The sequence below is a fragment of the Lepus europaeus genome, chromosome 6 (assembly GCF_033115175.1).
Source record: "Lepus europaeus isolate LE1 chromosome 6, mLepTim1.pri, whole genome shotgun sequence".
NCBI classification, from domain to species: domain Eukaryota; kingdom Metazoa; phylum Chordata; class Mammalia; order Lagomorpha; family Leporidae; genus Lepus; species Lepus europaeus.
The window spans coordinates 63,252,031-63,276,857 of NC_084832.1; the positions used below are offsets into that span (position 1 = coordinate 63,252,031).

Sequence of the window (24,827 nt, forward strand, 5' to 3'; positions counted from 1 at the left end):
AGGGTTGATATTGGGCTTGATGGCATGGCTGATCTAGGTAGTATTACCAGGATTCTCTTCTGTTTTTTTTTTTTTTTTTTTTCCCTCCCATTCTCTGCTTTTTAGAAGTAAATCACTATGTCCAGTCCACATTTAAGAGGTGAGGATTTGGAGCAGGTGTTGGCTTAGCAATGAAGATGCCTCTTGGGATGCTTGTGTCCTATAACAGAGTGCTCGGGTGTGAGTCCTGGCTCTCCCTGCTCTTCCAGCTTCCAGCTAATGTGCACCCTGGGAGGCAGCAGGTGAAGGCTCAAGTTCTTGACAGGGGCCAACCACAAAGGAGACCCAGATTTTGTCCTGCAAGTGACAAGTTCATTTTGTTTAGTTCCACGAAAATATATTCTAAACACCCAAGTCTGAAAAACCATAGTTTATCATTTGCTCCTTTAAGTAGAATGGTTTTCTATTTAAAAAAAAAAAAAAAAAGCTACTTTAGCTTGCAAGTTAGATCAGCTGGTACCGCTGGTACAGCTTTTCCTTGAGATAGCCATTGTATTGTAATGCCTGTGCAAATGATTGTAATTCTGCAATAAGTACTCATATGTAGCTACGTAAGAAAGGTTTGGGCAGACTGGATAATTTCAGATGACTTTCTTCATTTCTGGAGGCAAGAAGCAGCATATTAGTATAGTGAATTAATTTTGAATTCAAATACCTGCTCTTACATTCCTTGTAAATACCATCAAGTGAAATACGCTGAATTATTAGACTGTAAGTGTGAGCATGGATACAGTGCACAAATAAGTAAAGATCAGGAGCAAGAAACTTACAGGTGTCTCCACAGAAATAGGCACTGTAAAAAGGTTGACATAGGTTTATTCAGGGCAAAATATAGATGATATTGTCCCAGGAGACACAAGTCCAACAGCTTTGGAGAGGCAGAGTTGTAGAGAGAGAGATCTTCCATCTTCTGGTTCACTACCCAAAAGGCTCCAACAAGCCAGGGATGGCCAGGCAAGAGCCAAGAGCTTCTTTCAGGAATCACATGTGGGTGCAGGGGCCCAGGTATTTGGGCCATCTTCCACTGCTTTCTCTGCTGCATTAGCAGGAAACTAGATCAGAAGAAATCAGGGGCCAGCACTGTGGCATAGCAGGTGAAGCCGCTGCCTGCAGTGCTGGCATCCCATATGGGCGCTGGTTCAAGTCTCAGCTGTTCCACTTCCAATCCAGCTTTCTGCTATGGCCTGGGAAAGCAGCGGAAGATGACCCAAGTCCTTGGGCCACTGCATCTATGTGGGAAGACCCAGAGGAAACTCCTGGCTCCTGGCTTTAGATCGGTGTAGCTCCGGCTGTTGCAGCCAGCAGGTGGAAGACCTCTCTCTCTCTCTCTGGCTCTTCTTCTCTCTCTAACTTTCAAATAAATAAATAAATCTTTTAAAGAGAAAAAGTAGAGCATCCATGTCTTGAACTGGTACCCATATGGGATGCTGGCATCAAAGGCAATAGCTTAACCTGCTGCACCACAGTGCCACCTCGGGGATTATTGTTTTTTATAAAGTAATTGCTTGCAAACATCTTCAGATGTTTGAAAAGAAAGCTAGTGATTAATTTTAAGAAAGAGAACATTTCTGGCACTAGATAAGGAATTTATAGATGAAGAATGAAGGACTGTACAAGGTTGCTCCAGATAACTAAGACAAAACAGATACCATGTGCTCTTCACCCAAGTCACACTGACCTGGCAGATTACTAGCTCAGTCGGGACACTCCTCAGGTCTCAGCAGATGTTTCTTGTGAGTACTCTGCATGCTCTTTAGGGCAATTTTTATCATTTGTTTGCATTGTAGTAACCATCTCTACAGTCCACAGTTGAAATGTTTGTTCTTATGATACTTGTTGTCTCCTTGTGTGCAGACATTGTAAACTGGATCTGTTAATTTCATTTACCAGAAAATTTGTTACCTCTTTTCTTAATCTTACTGTGGTTAAAGGTTTCCATAGCAAGAAAACAGAAAACTTTGATCAAGAGGAACAAATACCATTTTTAAAAAGATTTATTTTATTTATTTGAAAGAGTTACACACAGAGAGAGAGAAAGAGCTCTTCTATCCACTGCTTCACTCCCCAGATGGCCGCAATGGCCAGAGCTGTTCTGATCCGAAGCCAGGAGCCAGGACCTTCTTCTGGGTCTCTCACATGGGTGCAGGGTCCCAAGGACTTGGGTCATCTTCTACTGCTTTCCCAGGCTATAGCAGAGAGCTGGATCAGAAGTGGAGCAGCTGGGACTCCAACTGGCTCCCATATTGGATGCCAGCACTGCAGGCAGCGGCTTTACCCACTACACCATGGCGCTGGCCCCCCAAAAGCTGTTTTAAAATACTTTCAGAATCATTCCCATCTAGATGCCCACCTGTAATAAAGGTAAATTTCTAGCATGGGATGCTGGTGCATATCCATGTTAGGAAACATGGTGACCATAATCCATTCAGTGGTTTGAACAGTAGTTTTGTACAAACAGTGGTTTCTGTTAGTAGGTTATCTGTTAGTGAAAAATTTAATGATTTAGGAACCTTTGGAAATCTCTCCTTCACGAATTTTTACCCCACTAAGCTGAATGATCTTTGAAATTCTACAGTTAAAAAATGGACTCCATTTTCCCAAGACTATCTTCCCTGTTAAATTATATGCAGTAATGCTTTCCACGTGCCACCAGCTGATGAGGCAGCTGCTCCTGTTACTCTTCTTTTGACAGATGGGGTCACATGGTTATTAAGTGACAGTCCTGGGATTCAAACTCAAATACCTCTGAACAAAGCCTAGCTTGTTACTCACTCCTGTTTTTCCTTTGACTCCAGAGTTTTCTGCTCTCCTGGGTTTCCCCTTACTTTCTCAGTCTCCATAGTTTATTTTCTTTTTGTTGATCTCTTACATTGATGTTCTACAGAAAACCCTTTCTTCTGTACATTTTCCCTAAGGAGTTTCATCTATCCTTTTGCTTCAGCAAACATTTATGTGCTGTTTACTCCAAATTTTGTATTTCTGGACTAGATCTTACTCTGAAGCCCATGTATCCAGTTTTCTCCATGCACATCTTTCTACTTGAATTTTCCACCTGTCCTTCTACATTTGTTCCATACTCAATGAATATTATTATTATTATTATTATTATTGTAACCTAAGGTGGAAAGATAGAAATCATTCTTCATTTCTGCTACTGCTTGAGTTACCTTTCTGCAAAACATAGCTAATCACATCTTAAGATGTTTCGACCTCTGAATAGCCTACCATAGGCAGTGAAGTTGGTAACTGTGGCCCACAAGCACTCCATGTCCTGGCCCCTGCCTGCCTCTGCAGTACCATTGCGCATCCCTTTTGTCCACTCATGTTGCCTTTGTTGTGAATGTTGAAATCTTGTCTGAGCTGTACTGTGGGGATTTAGAAGTAGTCTTCATCTTGTGCAGGGCGCTGATGTCTCAGTGTTAACAGGGAAACAGCACCTCTCCTGAGGCTGCTGAGGTAGCAGCAGCCCTAATTACCCAGAGATCCCCTTTGGGATATAAGCCTCTTTCCCTGTGAACATTTGCCCTCCCTTGCCAAAGTTGGAGGTTCTGGGTTTATTTTTTATTAAGAAAAATATATTTTTGATGAACCAGGCTCTCTGTTCATTAATGCACAAGGGCTTCACAAGTGATCTTTATAAATGGCAACTATTTTGGATATTTTTGTTACTTTTAAATATGGTATAAGTGTGATATCTAGCTTTTTGTCAGTTTCTTCTAATTGCCTTTCTTATATTTCTGTTTTAAATTTTGAAAGGATTATTTCTCTAGGAAAATTTTGATTAAATAGTGTTAGCTTTCTGGGTATCATAAACATTGAGTCATTTGATGGAATAAGGACATAAGCCTCAGCCATTTTATTCTTGTTACCCCTGCCTTCTTTCAAGAGACCAGTTCAGTCTCACACCCTGTATTGTTCCCCACCCCCTTCCCTGCATTCTTCCCCCGGTTTGGAAGCTAGTGGGCCAAACTTGAATAACCTGTATGGAGAAGCACACCTACACCTACTGACTCCCACACCCACCCCCAGCCCACCTAAGATATAAAAAGACCCAGCCCGGTGGGGCCTAGGCCCTCTGCACACTTGCAGTTGGTCACCCACTTCTGTGGATTTATTTTCTCTGAATAAATTTGATACCCTGCCTCCTTTCTGTTCCGTGCCCCTTTTTTCTTAACATCATTTATATAAACTTTATCTGTTAAAAATCTTAAACATTCTTTTGCTTTGTGATTAAGTTAAAACATGCTTTAAAAAGCAGTTTGGGGACTAGTACTGTGGCAGAGCGGGTAAAGTCACTGTTCTACATTGCTGGCATCCCATCTGGGTGCTGGTTTGAATCCCAGCTGCTCCACTTCTGATCCAGCTCTCTACTGTGGCCTGGGAAAGCAGTAGAAGATGGCCCAATTTTTTTTTGCCCCTGTACCCACGTTCCTGTCTCCTGGTTTCAGATCGGCACAGCTCTGGCCATTGCAGCCAATTGGGGAGTGAACCTATCTCTCTCTTTCTCTCTCTCTCTCACTCTCACTCTCACTCTCACTCTCTCACTCTCACTCTCTGTAACTGCCTTTCAAATAAAATAAATCTTTAAAAAAAAACCAGTTTCTTGGACAGTTATTTCAACAGTGATTGAGATAGTTCATTGTGAAACCATCTACCTCTATACTCAGTAGAGCTAATATTCTCTAAAACTTTAAAAATACATGTATATTTTCATATATATATATATATACACACACACACACACACACACATACACCATTACTACTCCAAAGTGGAGATGTTTCCTTTGTTTTCCAGTTGAGAAATAATGTCAAAGTTTTCAATTTATTATTTATTTTTAAAAGATTTATTTATTTATTTGAAAGGCAGATTTAGAGGGAGAGACAGAGAAAGATCGTTAACCCCTGGTTCACATTTTGAATTGCTGCAACAGCCAGGGCTGGTCCAGGCTGAAGCCAGGAGCCTGGAACTCCATCCAGGTCTCCTATATGGATACAGGGGCACATGGACTTGGGCCAACTTCTGCTGCTTTCCTGGGTGTATTAGCAGGGAGCTGGATCAGAAATGGAGGAGTAGGGACTCCAGCCAGTGCTCAAATGGCGTGCTGGCAGCACAGGTGGTAACTTAACCAACTGCACCACAACACTGGCCTCTCAATATATTTTTTAAATTAGCAGAACTTAGGTCATATTCATTGCTTCTAGTTCTTTATTAGGCAAAACGACGAAAATGTTTTGCCTCAGAGGAAGGTGATAGATCTACTGAATCTTGACTTTATTTAGAAACCAAGTTGATTTTTCAGTAACATATGCCTTGGGGATATTACAATCTATTTCTGTTAAAATCTTAGACTATTGTTATTATTTTAGGTGATGCAAAAACTTTCTGGATGGAGCTGGAAGATCATGGAAAAGTAGACTTCATTTTTGAACAAGTGCAGAATGTGCTGCAGTCACTGAAACAGAAGATCAAAGATGGGTCTGCCACAAATAAAGGTATGACACGATAAACACTTCAGTGTATTTAATACTGAATGTTACCTGCAGCCAATACAGTGTAGTTCTTTTTCAAATATTGCAGTTAGTTTAAAAAGTCAGGTCATTTTTATGTTGTTTTTCAAGAATGTAACATCAGTTCTATTTGTTTTTTATTGTGTGTTTTATATGTTCTGCGTCTATGAAAATTAGGTTTTACCCATACTATGGACATTTTGTAGAAGTGAATATGATTATGAATAATAACTATGTTTTTCTATCTGGCTGCCTTACCCTACCCCCCCCCCCCATCTTTTTTCTTTATCCTTAATGTCTTTTTTGCATTAGTGGGAGGGATGTCGCAAAGATAGAGATGTTGAAAAAGTAACACCTGCTCAGCATGTAATATTCAGTACATATAGAAAAATATAACAAAGAAAGATTGTCAATTTTTTTAAAAGATTTATTTATTTATTTGAAAGTAAGAATTACACAGAGAGATGGAGAGGCAGAGAGAAGGAGAGGTTTTCCGTCTGCTGGTTACTCCCCAGTTGGCTGCAACAGCCAGAGCTGCGCCGATCTGAAGCCAGGAGCTTCTTCTGGGTCTCCCACACAGGTGCAGGGGCCCAGATCATCAATTATGTCATCATTGAGAGACAGCATATGTAGTAGGGATACTAGGGGCGTTAGAAAGTTCATGGAAAGTGCATACTATGAAAAAGCTATGCATGGATTTCAAACATTGCAAACATCCTTTTGTAAACATCCTTTAGGGGCCGGCACCGTGGCTCATTTGGTTAATCCTCTGCCTGTGGTGCCAGCATCCCATATGGACGCTGGGTTCTAGTCCCAGTTGCTCCTCTTCCAGTCTAGCTTTCTGCTGTGGCCCTGGAGGGCAGTGGAGGATGGCCCAAGTGCTTGGACCCTGCACCCGCATGGGAGACCAGGAGGAAGCACCTGGCTCCTGGCTTCGGATCGGCGTAGTTCTGGCCGTAGCGGCCATTTTGGGGGTTAACCAACGGAAGGAAAACCTTTCTGTCTCTCTCTCTCACTTTCTATAACTCTACCTGTCAAATTAAAAAAAATTTAAAAAATAAATAAATAAGGGGCCGGCGCTGTGGTGCAGTGGGTTAACGCCCTAGCCTGAAGCGCCGGCATCCCATATGGGCGCCAGTTCAAGACCCAGCTGCTCCTCTTCTGATCCAGCTCTCTGCTATGGCCTGGGAGGGCAGTAGAGGATGGCCCAAGTCCTTGGGCCCCTGCACCCATGTGGGAGACCCAGAAGAAGCTCCTGGATCCTGGCTTCGGACTGGCACAGTTCCGGCCGTTGCGGCCAATTGGGGAGTGAACCATCGGATGAAAGATCTCTCTCTCGCTCTCTCTTCCTCTCCTCTCTCTGTGTAATTCTGACCTTCAAATAAATAAATAAATCTTTAAAAAATAATAATAATAATAAATAAATAAATAAAAAATCCTTTAATTCCGTCTTCCACAAACTTTGAAGCACCCACATAAAACAGTACATAAACCATATCTTACCTGCCTTTTTTTTTTAATTTATTTGACAGGTAGTGATATAGATAGAGAGAGAGACAGAGAGAAAGGTCTTCCTTCCGTTGATTCACCCCCCAAATGGCCACCATGGCCGGCACTGCGCCAATCCAAAGCCAGAAGCCAGAGGCCTCCTCCCGGTCTCTCATGCGGGTGCAGGAGCCAAAACACCTGGGCCATCCTCCACTGCCTTCCCGGGCCACAGCAGAGAGCTGGACTGGAAGAGGAGCAACTGGGACTAGAACTCGGCGTCCATATGGGATGCTGGCGCTGCAGGAGGAGAATTAACCAAGTGAGCCACAGCGCTTGCCCCTTATTTTTTTTAATAAGTGTGCTTTTTTTTTTAACTACATATGTGTTTTTTAAAGATTGATTGATTTGAAAGGCAGAGTTACAGAGGGAGAGAGAAAGAGAGAGAGACAGACAGACTTTCCATCTGCTGGTTCACACCCCAGATGGCCACAACGGCCACAACTGGGTTGATCCAAAGCCAGAGCCAGGAGCTTCTTCCAGGTCTCCCATGTGGGTGCAGGGACCCAAGCACCTGAGTTTTCTTCTACTGCTTTCCCAGGCACATTAGCAGAGAGCTGGATCAGAAGTGGAGCAGCTGAGACTTGAACCAGCTACCAGTTCACTAGAGATCCACTACACCACAGTGCCAATCTTGCCTGCTTTAAACAGAACTTGCCCCATTGTTCTTCTCAAAACAAAATTTATATTCTACATAGATACTCAATTCAACCATCCAACTTTTTAGTTTGCTTTTTTTTTTTAACTCTAATTGATCATAAAAACATAAGACAAATGTGGAAACCTCCCTCCTTCAGTCCATTAGGACATATGTTTTAATATTTTAAAATTCACTTGCATTTAAAGTTTGTTTTCATTTTATTTGAAAGGCAGAGAGATAGAAACAGATCTTCATCCACTGGTTTATTCCCCAAATGCCTGTCAAGCAGAAATTTGAGAGTGAGGAACTCCATATGGGTCTTCCATGTTAGGGACAGGGACTCAAGTTAGCACTGGTGATTAAGCTGAACCATCAGCTGCCTCCAAGGGTGTGCATTAGCAGCAAGCTGCATTGGAAGCAAAGTAGCTGAGGTTCAAACCAGGCACTCTGGTATGGGATGCAGCCATCCCAAGTAGCAACTTAACCACTGTGCCAAACAGCTGCCCCAGGACATATGGTTTTAAAATAAAGTTTCCCCAGACTCTTCTTATACTTACTAGGTATTTTTATGACATTAATCTATTAGATATTTCTGCAAAAGATTTAATATTTCTTTTCAATCCTCCATGAGTCAAATATATCTAGATTCATCTTCCCCTGCCACTTTTAGCTGCATGACCTGCAATAAATAGCTTAGTCTCTGACCCTCTCAAGGGAATTGTAAAAATTAAATGAGAGAAAATATGTAAATTGTTTGACGTGATGGTCATGTTGATTGCTTTTATTCTGTTTTTTCTTTCTTTAACAGAATACATCCAAGCAATGATCCTAGTGAATGAAGCAACTCTAAATAACAATTTTACATTGGTAAAGGGTATGTATGTTTTTAATCCCAAGCCAAAGTATTCTGTGGTGTTTGCTTGCCAGGTAGCAGGCCAACCTTAATGTGTCAGGTCAATTAAATATAATTTAAAATAAATGTAAGATCCACATTGCTGAGCACTATAAATTATAGTTTCTTCTATTAAGTGAAAAACCCAGTCCTTACAGAGATAGGAAATGTATCACCTACCAAGTCTCCTAAGGAGACTTGTGTTTTCTTCAAGAAGTCTTCTGATGTAAAGAGGGCAGATAGAATTCTGAGACTAAAAACTACCATAAACCCATTTTCTGTGAAGAACACTACTAGAAAGGTATATTTTTCAGTTTTAGATGTTTTTAGACCATTAATCTTACAAATTTTAAATAAATTCAATTTAGAAGGATTAAAGATAATGTACATAAAAAGAAAAAACACTATTTCTCTATTCACACTACTTCTGATAGGAAATGTTTCTACACCAAGTGATTTTCCAGTTTTCTGTGGAAACTGAGCATTGTGTAATTTTGTTCAGTTCTGCCGCCTACCTCCCAGAGTTAGTACAGAGCCTCCAAGTGAGGGATCAGTCCCACATAGCTTATCCCCTACTTCAGATGCTAGTCACAAGCCCTGTGCCTTTAGTTAACCAACTTGGCTGCCAACTAGGGATTCCCATAGTCCCCTCTTCCAGTTTGATAATTTGTATAATGACCGATAGAACTCAGGAAGTACTTTAGTTATTTTTGCAGGCTTATTATAAGGACTATTAAAAAGGACACAAAGGAGCAGCCAGGTAGAGAGGTACAGGGGTTCTGAAGGGCCTTTATAAGTGCAGGAGTTTCTGTCTCTTGGAGTTTGAGGGTTACAACCTCATAGCAGGTGGATATGTTCAACAACTTGTAAACTCTCTAGCTTTGTCATTTAGAGGATACATGGAGATCGCATTACATGGACATTTTTTATTAACTTGGTGGCCATTGATACATTTTTGAAATATATATATATATTTTAAGATAGGACTTTTTTTTTTTTTTGACAGGCAGAGTGGACAATGAAAGAGAGACAGAGAGAAAGGTCTTCCTTTGCCGTTGGTTCACCCTTCAATGGCCGCCGTGGCCGGTGCCACAGCAGGGAGCTGGCCTGGAAGAGGGGCAACCGGGACAGAATCCGGCTCCCCGACCAGGACCAGAACCCGGTGTGCCAGTGCCATAAGGCGGAGGATTAGCCTATTGAGCTGCAGCACCGGCCTAAGATAGCACTTTTAATTTATATTATAGTTAAAGACTTGTTGGGTTCACTAAATAAAGAGTTGCCACTTGTGATTAACTTGACGTCCTGCCCCACTCCATCCTTGGAATAAAAATTCCAACCCTCTGTTTGGACCTTGGTCTAGCTAACCCAGTCACCAGTCTTCTTATTAGCATACAGAAGACACTTGTCACTCCAGAGACTCTAAGGGTCTTAAAAGCTCTTGTGTCAGGAAGCTAGGATTAAGACCAAATGTAACATAAAATGTCCTTGTCACCCCATCACTCAGGAGATTACAAGAGATTTAGGAATCCTGTGTTGGAAACTGGGGCAGAAACCCAGTATATATTTCTTATAGTGGTCTATGTACAAAGACTAGAAAAGGAAAAAAGATTTTTATTAGAATCACCATTTCATTGTATTAGTCTATCACAAATTTGCTAAAGTATTAAAGAAGTACATTTACTGGATTTTAATTAATGCTGTTGGATGTTATCAAGAAATTTTACTCATTTTGTCTTAATATCATAATTTACAGCCTATAGATTTTTAAATCTCTGAAAATATAGCATCACCAGTCTATAAAGAAACCTTTGTTATTCAAAGGTATTCTCAATTTTAGTAGCTCAAGTATAGTTTAGAAGTGGGTTCAGGTGAGTTCCCTTTCACAGTACCCTTGGAATTAGAGAGGAAGGAAAAACATTTCTCTATCTTATTGGCTGGGGATGGAGGCTATTAATTAAATTGACAAAAGACAGAATAACAGAAAAGAATACCAATTTATTAACTTTTAATTTTACATACACAGGAGCTACACAGAAGTGAATACCCAAAGCAGCAGTGTGAGATTTGAGAGCTTGTTAGAGCATCTCAGTAGGAGAAGGGGAGGGTCAGAGAGCTGCTCTGGGAGCACAGATGCCTTTGGAGAGAGAAATAGGTCCTGCGGAGCACAGGTGGGAGAGAGGATGGATCTGTATGGGGCTGACTTCTGCTCTCCTGTGATAAGAGTCATCTTTCCTGCTTGATGAAATTCTCTGGGGGGAGGCAATTTGTGGCAGTTTGGTTCTTTTTTGGGAGGATCTGTTTTTTTAGACAGATAAGGGATGTTCAGAGACATCTTTCCTGCTTGATGAAATTCTCTGGGGGGAGGCAATTTGTGGCAGTTTGGTTCTTTTTTGGGAGGATCTGTTTTTTTAGACAGATAAGGGATGTTCAGAGAAAGCTTTTTCTGCATTTGTTGATTCTCAAGTGTCTTCTGCTCAAAGTAGTCCTTGTACCACTGTGGCACATTCTGGACCTAAACAGAAACAGCACACCCTTAAGGGATTGCAAGGGAGGCTTTTAAATGTGAGAACTGGTAACAAGAAAATCATGCTAAACAGTTTTTTTTTTTTCTTTCTAAAACAACTTATTTTCCATTAAGAGTAAGTTGAGTCTTTGAGTCTTTTAAAGCAATAATTTTATCAGCAGAAATGCTTAATATTAAGATTTCATGTTTTTATAATTTGTTTATCTGAAATGCAGCAAGTTAATAAACACAAAAGTACCCTATTTGCCAGATTTGGAGAGATATTTTAAAGAAAGTAATAGGGGAGAGTTATACAATTGACATTGTTGGCAAATCTGAGTGTAAGCATTAAAAATGTCTAGTAATTGAAAAAAAAAAAAAAAATGTCTAGTAATTGGCCAGCGCTGCGGCTCATTTGGCTAATCCTCCGCCTGCGGCACTGGCACCCTGGGTTCTAGTCCTGGTCAGGGCGCCGGATTCTGTCCCAGTTGCTCCTCTTCCAGTCCAGCTCTCTGCTGTGGCCCGGGAGTGCAGTGGAGGATGGCCCAAGTCCTTGGGCCCTGTACCCGCATGGGAGACCAGGGGAAGCTCCTGGCTTCGGATCAGCGCTATGCGCCAGCTGCAGCATGCCAGCTGCAGGGGCCACTGGGGGGTGAACCAACAGAAAAGGGAGACATTCCTCTCTGTCTCTTTCTCTCACTGTCCACTCCGCCTGTCAAAAAAAAAAAAAAAAAAAAACCACACAGATAAATAGATGCATCTTGTGCATCTTTAAGTAGCTTCCTGCTAATGCGTACTTTGGGAGGCAACCAATGATGGCTCAAGAACTTGGTTCTCTAGGAAACTTGGATGGAGTTCCTGGCTCCTGGCTTTGGCTTGGCTCAGATCTGCCTATTGTGGACATTTGGGCAGAGAACCAGCAGATACAGAGATCTCTGTTTCTCCCTCCCCCCCCCCATTCTGTCCTTCAAATAAATAAAAATAAATGAAACTTTAAAAGAAAAAGAATTACTGAGCAACATTCTGAAATAATTATGTAGATTTGTATGGTTGAAAGGATCGTTGACTAAAGGGATAAATACACAGATAGGCCGGCACTGCGGCTCAATAGGCTAATCCTCCGCCTGTGGCGCTGGCACCCTGGGTTCTAGTCCTGGTCAGGGCACTGGATTCTGTCCTGGTTGCTCCTCTTCCAGTCCAGCTCTCTGCTGTGGCCCGGGAAGGCAGTAGAGGATGGCCCAAGTGTTTGGGCCCTGCACCCGCATGGGAGACCAGGAGGAAGCACCTAGCTCCTGGCTTCGGATCAGCGCAGCGCACCGGCCACAGTGCACCAGCTGTAGTGGCCATTTGGGGAGTGAACCAACAGAAAGGAAGACCTTTCACTCTGTCTCTCTCTCTGTGTCTGTTTATTTATTTATTTATTTTACAGGCAGAGTGGACAGTGAGAGAGAGAGAGCGAAAGGTCTTCCTTTTGCCGTTAGTTCACCCTCGAATGGCCGCTGAGGCCGGCACACCGCGCTGGGAGCCAGCTGCTTCTCCTGATCTCCCATGGGGTGCAGGGCCCAAGCACTTGGGCCATCCTCCACTGCACTCCTGGGCCACAGCAGAGAGCTGGCCTGGAAGAGGGGCAACCAGGACAGAATCCGGCGCCCCAACTGGGACTAGAACCCTGTGTGCCAGCGCCGCAGGCGGAGGATTAGCCTATTGGGCCACGACGTCGACCTCTCTCTCTGTCTAAACTCTGCCTGTCAAAAAAAAAAATTTTTTTTCTAGTAATTAAGTTCATGGTAGCATTTATTTTAAAAATAATATTGAGGGGCTGGTGCTGTGGCTCAATGGGTTAAAGCCACTGCCTGAAGCACCGGTATCCCATATGGCCACCAATTTGAGTCCCAGCTATTCCACTTTTGATCCAGCTCCCTTCCAATGCTCCTGGGAAAGCAGTGGAGGAAGCCCCAAGTGTTTGGGCCACTGTACCCACATGGGAGACCTGGAAGAAACTCCTGGGTCCTGACTTCTGCCTGTCCCAGTCCTGGCTGTTGTGGCCATTTAGGGATTGAACCAGCGATTGGAAGATCTCTCTCTCTCTCTCTCTCTCTAACTCTGCCTTTCAAATAAATAAATCAATCTTAAAATAAATAAATAAATAAATATTTAGAGATTGGGGCTGGCATAGCGGGTAAAGCCATGGCTTGCAGCACCGACATTCCATTAAAAAATGAGTGAAACAAAAGGAATTGGTGTTGAGGTCAAAAGAAGCCATCTGGGCTGGCGCCATGGCTCACTTGGTTAATCCTCCGCTGGCATCCCATATGGGCACTGGGTTCTAGTCCTGGTTGCTCCTCTTCCAGTCCAGCTCTCTGCTATGGCCCAGGAAGGCAGTGGAGGATGGCCCAAGTGCTTGGGCCCTGCACCTGCATGGGAGACCAGGAGGAAGCAGCTCCTGGCTTCGGATTGGCGCAGTGCGCTGGCTGTAGCGGCCACTTGGGGGATGAACCAACGGAAGGAAGACCTTTCTCTCTGTCTCTCTCTCATTGTCTAACTCTGCCTGTCCAAAAAAAAAAAAAAAAAAAGAAGAAGAAGAAGAAGAAGAAGAAACCATCTGGGGGCTAGTGCTGTGGCATAGTAGGCTAAGCCTCCACCTACAACACTGACATCCCATATGGGTGCTGGTTCCTGTTCTGGTTGCTCCTCTTCTGATCCTGCTCTCAGCTGATGGCCTGGGAGAGCAGTAGAGGATGGCCTAAGTGCTTGGGCCCCTGCATTCATATGGGAGACCCAGTAGAAGCTCCTGGTTCCTAGCTTCGAATTGGTTCAGCCCCAGCTGTTGCAGCATTTGGGGAGTGAACCAGTGGATGGAAGACCTCTCTCTCTAGCTCTCCCTCTCTCTTTAACTCTGCCTCTCAAATAAATAAGGTCTTTGGGGAAAAAAAAAATCTGGATTCAGCCTGGACTTTTCAAGCTATTGTCCTTGCTTACTAAATGTTTGCTGTATCCCCATACCAAAGATTGGATACTGTTTTCTTGAGAGGAATTATTTCCCTTCCTCACTTATCTGGTGATTAATTTTACATCTGCGTGTTTTTCGCTAAATCTTACTTTTTAAAAAATTTTAATTTATTGAAAGAGAGAATAAGACAGGAAAAGACAGGAAAAGAAAGATCTTCTATCTGCTTGTTCACTCCCTAGATGGCTACAATGGACAGGACTGGGACAGGCCAAAGCTGGGAGCTTCATCAGTGTGTCCCACATGGGTGGCAGAGGCCCAAACACTTGGACCATCTTCCACTGCTTTTCCTAGGCCTTTAGTAGGAAGCTGGATTGGAAGAGGAACAGCTGGGACACGAACTGGCATCACAGGAAGCAACTTTACCTGCTATGCTACCACATTGGCCCCACTAAATCTGATTTGTAAGTATTATTGACATTTGTTTTCTTTGTATTTGTTAATGCAGATTTATATGATTCATGCAAAAAAATTAGCTGGGAAAAGGAATTCTTCATTTGTAAAACTTAATTGCCTATCAGTTACTACAGTATTCTCCAACTGTCGTATTTTAGATCTTCCTTTAACTGGATAATTAAAGAAGAATGTTTGCTTTCCAGTTAGTCAAGAAGCAGTCTTGGGTTGTAGCTTAAAATATTCTTTTATTTCCTGGAATTTTTTATTGTTGTTTTTAGCAAGATATTCTGGTTTGCACTAAGGAACTTTGCTGGACCAAACTTTAGTCAGACTCCAGAACCATTTCCTTTGCCCGCCCCCACCTCTATATCTGATCACCTTCAAAATGTGACTGGATTCCTCATCCTCTGCCATCCCCAGGTGGTGTCTGATCACCCTGACCTGGCCTGGCCTGTCTTCTGCAAGAATTCTGTAAGGTTGGCTTAGCCAGAATCCCTCTTACCTGATATTGGTAATTTTTCATCCACTGACACCTCATCCTACTCCTTGGCTATAAATTCCCACCTGTCTGTGCTATATTCACGATTGTGCCCAACCTCCTACTTCACTGTAAAATCCCATTGCAGTGGTTCCTATTCTATTCTATTCCTATCCTATTCTATTCTATTTCTCTTTAACACCAAGATAATAGTATAAGGCAGGATAAGTATCACAGTTTTGTTTTGTCTTTTCTGAACGTCTGTCAGTACATTAAACAAAGTAAGCACTTTAAGAAAAGTCAGGGTGTTGTTGTTTGTTTTGTTTTTTTTTTTAATTTTAACTTTTGTTTTTTCATTCTAATTGAAAAGTGGATAGAAGCAGAAAGACGGACAGATCTTCCATTCACTGATTCATTTCCTAAATACTCACAATAGCCAGGGTAGGGCCAGGCCACAACCAGGAGGCTGGAACGCATCCAGGTCTCCCACATGGGTGGCAGGGGCCAAGTTTCTTGACCATCTTCTGCCTCCCAGGGTGCACATTAGAAGAAAGCTGGATCGGAAGTGGAGAAGTCCAGAACTTGAACCAGGCACTCTGATATGGGATGCAGGCATCTCACTCAGTGATTCAACCACTGACCCAAAGATCCACCCCAAGAAAAGATTCTTTTTTAAAAAAGATTTATTTATTTATTTGAAAGGTAGAGTTACGGAGATGGAGAGAAAAAGATCTTCCATCTGCTGTTTCACTCCCCAAATGGCTGCAATGGCCAGGGCTGGGCCAGGCCAAAGCCAAGAACCAAGAACTACATCCTGGTCTCCCATATGGGTGTCGGGGCACCAGGCACTTGGGCTATCTTCCATGGCTTTTCCTAGGCCATTAGCAGGGAGCTGGATTGAGAGTGGAGCAGCCAGGATATCAGCTGGTGCCCATATGGGATGCCGGTGTTGGAGGCAGCAACTCTACCCAGTACATCACAATGCAGGCCCCTCATTTTTTTAATTTTAAAAAATGTACTTATTTGAGAAATGGAGAGAGGGATGGAATGAGCTACTGACTTACTCCCCAGATACTCATGACAGCCAGGGCTGGGCTGAGGCCAGAGCTGGAGCTGAAAACTCAATCCGTGTTTCCAGTGTGGGTAGCAGAAACCCAGACACTGGCACTATTGCCACTGCCTCCCAAGTTCTGCATTAGCTGGGAGCTAGAGTCAGAAGCAAAGCTGGGCATTAAACATAGGCGCTGCAATGTAGGATGCAAGCACAAGAGCCAGGGTGGCCAAATGCCCTCCCCATCATTTTCTTAATGTTTTATTAAGATTCTGATACCGAATCTTTTGTCTCAGTCTTGAAATGTAAAGCTCAGCCGGCGCCGTGGCTTAACAGGCTAATCCTCCGCCTTGCGGCGCCGGCACACCGGGTTCTAGTCCCGGTTGGGGCACCGGATTCTATCCCAGTTGCCCCTCTTCCAGGCCAGCTCTCTGCTATGGCCCGGGAGTGCAGTGGAGGATGGCCCAAGTGTTTGGGCCCTGCACCCGCATGGGAGACCAGGAGAAGCACCTGGCTCCTGGCTTCGGATCAGTGAGATGCGCCGGCCGCAGCGGCCATTGGAGGGTGAACCAACGGCAAAAAGGAAGACCTTTCTCTCTGTCTCGCTCTCACTATCCACTCTGCCTGTTAAAAAAAAAAAAAAAAAGAAAGAAAAGAAAAGAAATGTAAAGCTCTATATGAGGAACTTCTCTAGTCATGAAGATACTATTTGCATATTGTAATGAATGACTTAACCTGGTGTATTTGTTGCTCATATTTGTTATTTCTTCCATGTAGGTCATATACCTGTGACTGAGAATGAAAAGGAAAACAAATCACGATCATTTCCCTCTACATCCTGTGAAAACTCGTTTCCTGAAGACAGTACATTTCCGTATGTATATATATTAGGTTGTTAATGCCATTACTCCTGGAGATTACTATTTTTTAAGCAACCTGGTATTAGAATAGATAAAACATAATATAGAATCTTTACCACTGAAGCTTTTATAAGTTGTAAATTTAGGATTTTATGTGAGATAAAGCTTCATGTGCTTAGTAGCTTATTTATTTGTTAATATTCCAACATAGTCAAGTTTTTTTTTTTTAATACAATTTAGCTTAGGATACCTGTGTATTCTATTAATAGACTGAAATTACCAAGTTGTCTGTTTTTTTTTCAAATAACTGATTATTTGGAGTACTTTTTTAAAAGGGTCAAAAATATTTCAGTATTACTTCAGTTTTTAAAATGCATAAACAGCTCTAAAGTAGTGTTAGAAAGTTTGTGAGACTATTTCAGGCTAAATTTTTTCTGCCCTTCCCTTTCTCTGATTACCATGTGTCTGTGTAAAGGTGTTCAGTATAAGAGAAAATCATGTTAAGAGAGAATCTGAGATTCTGACATTTAGTGTTTTGTTAGATTTATTAAGAAATGCCTCTGTCAGACCCTTCAACTACAAATTAAAGGGAAGTTTTCTGAAAGTATTTTGACAGGCAGAGTGGATAGTGAGAGAGAGAGACAGAGAGAAAGGTCTTCCTTTTTGCCGTTGGTTCACCCTCCAATGGCCGCTGCGGCCAGCGCATCTCGCTGATCCGAAGCCAGGAGCAGGTGCTTCTCCTGGTCTCCCATATGGGTGCAGGGCCCAAGGACTTGGGCCATCCTCCACTGCACTCCCGGGCCATAGCAGAGAGCTGGCCTGGAAGAGGGGCAACCGGGATAGAATCCGGCGCCCCGACCGGGACTAGAACCCGGTGTGCTGGCGCCGCAAGGCGGAGGATTAGCCTGTTAAGCCACAGCGCCGGCCTTATAATATCTTTTTTTTAAAAAGATTTATTTGAAGGTCAGAGTTACACAGGGTTGGGGGCGGGTCGTCTATCTGCTGGTTCACTCTCCAGATGGCTGCAACGGCTGGAGCTGCGTAATCTGAAGCCAGGTGCTACGAGCTTCTTCTGGATCTCCCACGTGGGTACAGGGCCCAAGGAGTTGGGCCATCCTCTACTGCCCTCCCAAGCCATAGCAGAGAGCTGAATCAGAAGAGGAGCAGCTGGGACTAGAACCAGCACCCATATGGGATGCTGGCGCTTCAGGCCAGGGCTTTAACCCTCTACGCCCCAGCGCCGGCCTCTGATGAAACCTTAAAAGTATTTCTTTTGAGGGGCGAGTGCTGTGGTGTAGTAGATTAAATCTCTGACTGCAGCATCAGCATTATATATGGGCGCCAGTTCCAGTCCCCCGGCTGCTCACATTTCTGATCCAGCTCCCTGCTCAATGGCTTGGGAAAGCAATGGAGGATGGCCGAAGTACTTGGACTCCTGCACCCAGGTGGGAGACCCAAAAGAAACTCCTGGCTCTTGGCTTTAGATTGGTATAGCTCCAGCCATTGTGGCCATCTGGGGAGTGAACCAGTGGATGGAAGACCTCTCTCTCTCTCTCTCCCTCTCTCCCTCCCTCCCTCCCTGCGTCTGCCTCTCTGTAACTCTGCCTTTCAAATAAATAAATAAATCTTTAAAAAAGAAAAAAAAAGTCCATACTATTAGAAAATTGCGATAAAATCCCTATACGCAGTATTCAAAAATTTAAAAATAGAACAATCACAGGAAATCATATACATGTCAAAACTAAAGATTTAATGAATAAACTTAATCATGTTCCTGGATGGGAAGACTGAATATTATAAAAAGATAAATTCTTCCCCTAAATAACAGATTTCATTTAATTCCATATATCCCATCACTTGGATTTTTCAACTCAAGAAGCTATTACAAATTACTCTCAAAAAGATAAAGCACACAGACCATGTTTAAAAGGAAAAAAGGTAATAAAGGAGTTGTCCTGAGAAACACCAAAATTTTCCTTCAACTTACAAAAAGCAGTGTTGTACTGGTATAAAGAATTAATGGGGGGCCAGCACTGTGGCATAGTGGGTAAAGCTGCTGCCTGCAGTTCTGGCATCCCATTTAGGCACCGGTTCGATTCCCAGCTGCTCCACTTCTGATTCCGCTCTCTGCTATGGCCTGGGAAAGCAGTAGAAGATGGCCCAAGGCCATGGGCCCCTGCACCCCTTTTGGAAGACCAGGAAGAAGCTCCTGGCTCCTGGCTTCAGATCAGCCCAGCTCTAGCCATTGCAGCCATTTGGGGAGTGAGCCAGCGGATGGAAGACTTCTCTGCCTCTGCCTCTCTGTAACTCTGCCTCTGAAGTCAATAAATTAATCTAAAAAAAAAAATAATAATAAAGGAATTAACGGGACCAGTTTTGTGGCGCAGCACATTAAGTTGCTGCCTGAGGCACCAGCATTCCCATATGGGCACCAGTTAGAGTCCAAGCTGCTCTGCTTCCAATTCAGCTCCCTGCTAGTGCCTGGGAAACTATGCAAGATGGCCCAAATTCTTGAGCCCTTGTACCCTATAAGAGACCCAGATGAAATTTCCAGATTCATGTGTTTAGCTTGACCCAGGCCTGTCTGTTGTGGCCACTGAGGAAGTGAACCAGCGGATGGAAGATCTCTCTCTGTCTCTCCCCCTCTATTTATAGCTCTGCCTTTCAAATAAAGACATCTTTTTAAAAAGTTAAGTTAAATCAAGAGATTGAATAATCCTACAGACTGAGAGAACATAGGGTATGATTAAGTTGTACATCGTAAGTCACAACTTAAAAGCAGAACTTAACAAAAATAACTCTGGAATAATTGGATATAATTTGGAACATTTAACTTAAATCTTATTTAAAAAAAAAAAAAATAAGCAGCAGAATTACAGAGAGAAAGACATAGAGGTCTTCCATCCATTGGTTTACTCCCCAAATGGCCAGATGACCACAACGGCCAGAGCTGGGCCAATCCAAAGCCAGGAGCTTCTTCCAGGCCTCCCACATGGGTGCAGGAGTCCAAGCAGTTGGGCCATCTTCTACTGCTTTCCCAGGCCATCAGCAGGGAGCTAAATTGGAAGCAGAGCAGCATGGACTTGAACTGGTGCCCGAATGGGACACTGGCGCTGCAGGCAGATGCTTAACCTACTATGGCATAGCACGGGCCCCTAACTTAAACCTTAATGGTACATTAAAATAAATTCCAGGTGAAGTTGGATTCTCAAACTATAGAAAAACTAATTATCAAATTAGAATCCTAAAAATCCAGAAAAGTAATAGAGATTAGATGTTTTTCCATATGTGTTACCCTGACATGTACCAGGACTTTATAACATTATTTGTACTTTATTGTTAATACTTAGTCCTCTGTGTAGAATATATTCTTTGATATCACAGAGCTCTCATCATTATTTCCATTTCACCTGGCATGTAACAGGCACTCAAAATATTTGAAAGAATGCCTGAATGAACCCCCAGTAAACAAGTGGACAGCTTTAGATGTTTTGGCGCAGCAGTTAAGATGCTCCTTTGGATGCCTGCATTAGATATAGGAGTCCCTGGTTGGAGTCCTGGGTCTGCTTCCAATTCCTATTCCTGCTGACGTATACCCTGGAAGGCAGCAGATAATGGCTCAATTGTTTGAGTCCCTGTCATCCACTTGCAAGACCAGGACTGAGTTTCTACCTTCAACCTGTCCCAGACCTAGCTGTTGAGGGTATTTGGAAAGTGCTTGTTTTTTGCCGGCGCTGTGGCTTAACAGGCTAATCCTCCGCCTTGCGGCACCAGCACACTGGGTTCTAGTCCCAGTCGGGGCGCCGGATTCTGTCCCGGTTGCCCCTCTTCCAAGCCAGCTCTCTGCTATGGCCCGGGAAGGCAGTGGAGGATGGCCCAAGTCCTTGGGCCCTGCACCCGCATGGGAGACCAGGAGAAGCGCCTGGCTCCTGGCTTTGGATCAGCACGATGCGCTGGCCGCAGCGGCCATTGGAGGGTGAACCAACGGCAAAAGGAAGACCTTTCTCTGTCTCTCTCTCTCTCACTATCCACTCTGCCTGTCAAAAAAAAAAAAAAAAAAAGAAAAGAAAAGAAATGTGTAAATAAACATTTCAAGGGCTGGCATTGTGGAGCAGTATGTTTACCTATGATGCCAACAACCCATATTGGAGCTCCAGTCTAAGTACTGGCTGTCCCACTTCTGATCCAGCTCCCTGCTAATGTGCCTGGGAATGCAGCGGAAGATGGCCTAAGTACTTGGGCCCCTGCTACCCATGTGGGAGACTTGGATAGAATTCTAGGCTCCCCCAGCCCAGGCCGTTCAAGTCATTTGGGGATTAAAATGTGAATGAATGATCTCTTTCTCTAAGTCTGCCTTTCAAATAAATTACATAATTTTTAAAAATAGATATGTCACCAAAGTGGGGGATGGGGGGCCAATTAAAATGAAATTATGATCAAAGTTCCTATTTAGAGAAAGAGAAGTTACACAATACTATTTTTTAATGTGTATCATATTGACTTTAAAATTAATAATATTCAGAACAGCATTCATTTATGCTCATGAGAGTATAGGTTGGTACAGCCTTTTTGGAAATCAGTTTGGGAGTCTGTATGATTAAAACATCTGTACCTCTTGGGACCAAAATTGTGATCCCTGCATGTTGATTCTTATTAAGCAGAACCATGGTTCCTACAGAGATGACTGATTCCAAACCTAGGACATCTTGTAACAGGAAACAAAGCTACCAAAGACTTGGTGTTGTGTAGAAGGATACAAGAACAAACTTGAAGTCCACATCAGAAAGAATAATCACTGTGATTGATTTAATCACATTAAATGCATTAAAAGATCCATGAGTTCATGATAGCATTTATTAATAACAGTTTAATCAGTCACTTTGGTAGTTGATAGGATATGACTCATTATTTTGAGTAAGTAAAAAGAATCAATCATTTTGCCACCTTTTCCATACTAATTCTTTGTCAAAATAACTCAAGGTTAGTGAGGAAAATTTCTTTATAAGAGAATTCCAGCCAGAAAATTCAGTAAGAATGATAGTGTTAGATGATTGTTAATTTTATAACCTCCATTGCCCCTATTCCCACTAAAACAGTGGCCCAGGTCCATATTTTCAAACTATAACTGTAGTGATGTTTTCTTGTTTAAAATTTCCAGTTTATTAAGGACTGATACTCTTCTAAAAGGAAATAAAATGTTGTGACAGTATTAAAAATTGAGAAAAATTTCTAAACACTTTCAGTTCTTCAGTGATCGTGAATTGGTAGCAAACCGTTGAGGACTCACACCACCATAACTTGTATAGGGCTACCCTAGAAAATGTTCATAAATGAATGCCAAAACCAGTAAGTGAAAGATTTCATGAGAGACTAGAATGGATGGACTTGGTTGAAAACACCTCAACCCGGTTATTAACATCACTGGAAGGGAGACACCCAGGTATTGTCTGCTTCCTGATGTGGCACAATGGGAAATTCATAATACCACCTATGTGCTTCCCACAACCCAAAATCTGAACTACCCCCCAAGAATCTACTGAAGCTCCTTGAACTAACCATCAATTTACTGGGGATACAAGATGCAGAAGAATGAGTTAATTACAACACTAGAAAGAAGGCCATCAGCCAAGTTCCAGAATGTGGCAGATGTTACAGGACAAATGATACCTCACCTTCAACAAATGAAATGTTATGTGGTGAAAATGGAGGGGTGCACTGCTATCAGGATAAGAGATATAAAAGACACTCCAATTAGATACAGTGTGTGGAACTTACCTGGATTCATGGAAATGTGAAAATGGGTCTTTGAGGTTATTTTTTAAACACTATCTCTGTTAGAAATACATACTGAATTATTTCAGGTTAAAAAAATGTGATGTGTGGGATTTGTTTAAAGTGAACAAAAATATTGATGATTACTGAAGCTTGGTGATAAGAGTCAAAACATAAACAAAACTAGGCATTAATTAAAGTGGTAAAAACAGATTTTTTTCAGTAACTACCTACAGCAGGGGAAAGAATTGAGCTCTAATCTGGGCAGAGGCGGCCAGGTATTTTAAAAGGATGGAGAAGTAGATACAGCCAAAAGTCAGAGGCTCAAATGAAAAATGACAGAAGTCAGCAGTGTAAATGTGAATAGACAGTTGTGTCTGGTAGTGGCAGTTACCATCCAAGTTAGAGTTTCATCCTCCCACAGGGCCTTGGAGGCAGCAGGGGACCCCTCCTCCCAGATCATTACGTCAAAGGAATGGCTTTCAGGTCCCTGAGGAAGATACACCTGAGCTGTGGAAGATACATGTAAATCTCAAAGGGACAGAGGAAAGATTAATATTGTAAGCCCTTTTAAATAAATGCTGAAAGAACAGGAGGGATTATTTAGAACAAACAGTAAAGTTTTCTAGTGGCATTTCTTGGGCAGGCATTTTAGAAAAGCTGCAGTCATATTAAGGATGTGGCCTTAGGCTGCCAGAAACCATGCCAAGGCTCAGTGTGCCAAGAGGCTCAAGTGGTTGCTTAACCCATTGGCCACAACACCTGCCCTGTAGCCTTTGCTGGTGTTTTGCAGGCAGAAAACTTGAAGTTAAGTATGCCTGAAGAAGCAACCTCCTCAGTTCCTTAGTGAGTTCTAAATGAGCTCTACATTGGCTAAGTGCTGTGAAGTGCGTAACAGAAGGTCACATCAGAAATCATAGCTTCCTGGGGTATTCTGAAGTTAGGTGTCACCTTTATGTGGCTATAGAGCATGCTAAAACATTGTCTTAAGAGTTTGGCTTATTTTAGAGTTGTTTAAGAAAAAGAATAAAAATTGTTGCCTTGGTGTGCAGAGTTTTTAAAAGTGGGGAATTGAATATAAATTTAAGATACTAATAAATAATTCATGTTAACAGATCTACAGGAAACAAAGAGATTCTTCCTCTGGAAAATAAAGTTGTAGGCTTGAGAGCAAGAAAATCATCTTTGCATTTATCTTACCAAAGCCATGATTGCTCTCGTGCCTGTCTGGTGAAAATGCCAAGCTTCAAAGGAGAAAACCCTCTCCAGCTCCCAATCAAGTGTCACTTCCAAAGGCGACACGCGAAGACAAACTCTCATTCGTCAGCACTCCACGTGAGTTATAAAACTCCTTGTGGAAGGAGTCTACGAAACGTGGAGGAAGTTTTTCGTTACCTGCTTGAGACAGAGTGTAACTTTTTATTTACAGATAACTTTTCTTTCAATACCTATGTTCAGTTGACTCGGAATTACCCAAAGCAAGAAGAAATTGTTTCTGATGTGGATATTAGCAATGGAGTGGAGTCAGTGCCCATTTCTTTCTGTAACGAAATTGACAGTAGAAAGCTTCCACAGTTTAAGTACAGAAAGACTATGTGGCCACGAACTTATTATCTAAACAGCTTTTCCAACTTGTTTACTGATGCATGTGACTGTTCTGAGGGCTGCATAGACATGTGAGTAGAAAAACGTGACATTTCAAAAAATCTTCTCAATGTAGGGACACTTTTCAAAAAGTCCTACTCTGTATCAGTTTGTCTGTCTGTCTGTCTGTCTGTCTGTCTAAACCGTTCAGCAAGAATCTAAAATGAAAAGATGTGGGAGAGGCATTTGGTACTACTGTTACGACACTGCTTGGTATGCCCGCATAACATATGAGAGTGCCTGGGTTCAAGTCCCAGCTCCTCTTTCTAGTCTAGCATCCTGCTAATGAGCACTTTGGAAGGCAGAAATGATGGTTCAAGTATTCAGGTCCCTGCCACTCATGTGGGAGACCTGGATTGAGTCTAACCAGCTCCTGGCATTGGTCTGGCATAGCCTCACCTGCTGAGAGCATTTGGGGAGGAAACCAGAAAATAGATAGATGGATAGCTAGCTAGATAGATAGATCTATCTCTGCCTTTCAAATAAAATA

The 24,827-nt window shown here is 42.6% G+C and overlaps 1 protein-coding gene across 6 annotated transcripts in view; it reads left to right on the forward strand.

Moving 5' to 3' along the window:
* SETDB2 (SET domain bifurcated histone lysine methyltransferase 2) overlaps positions 1 to 24,827 on the forward strand; it is a 97,396-nt gene that overhangs the window by 9,647 nt on the left and 62,922 nt on the right. For 3 of the 6 annotated variants that reach the window (XM_062194215.1, XM_062194217.1, XM_062194216.1), the window contains 5 exons: positions 5,409 to 5,534; positions 8,543 to 8,608; positions 14,319 to 14,540; positions 16,839 to 16,935; positions 23,809 to 24,369. In XM_062194215.1, coding sequence (XP_062050199.1) covers positions 5,409 to 5,534; positions 8,543 to 8,608; positions 14,319 to 14,540; positions 16,839 to 16,935; positions 23,809 to 24,369 — 1,072 coding nt within the window. The remainder of the gene's footprint in view (positions 1 to 5,408; positions 5,535 to 8,542; positions 8,609 to 14,318; positions 14,541 to 16,838; positions 16,936 to 23,808; positions 24,370 to 24,827) is intronic. The other 3 variants (XM_062194219.1, XM_062194221.1, XM_062194218.1) reach the window with 2 other exon arrangements.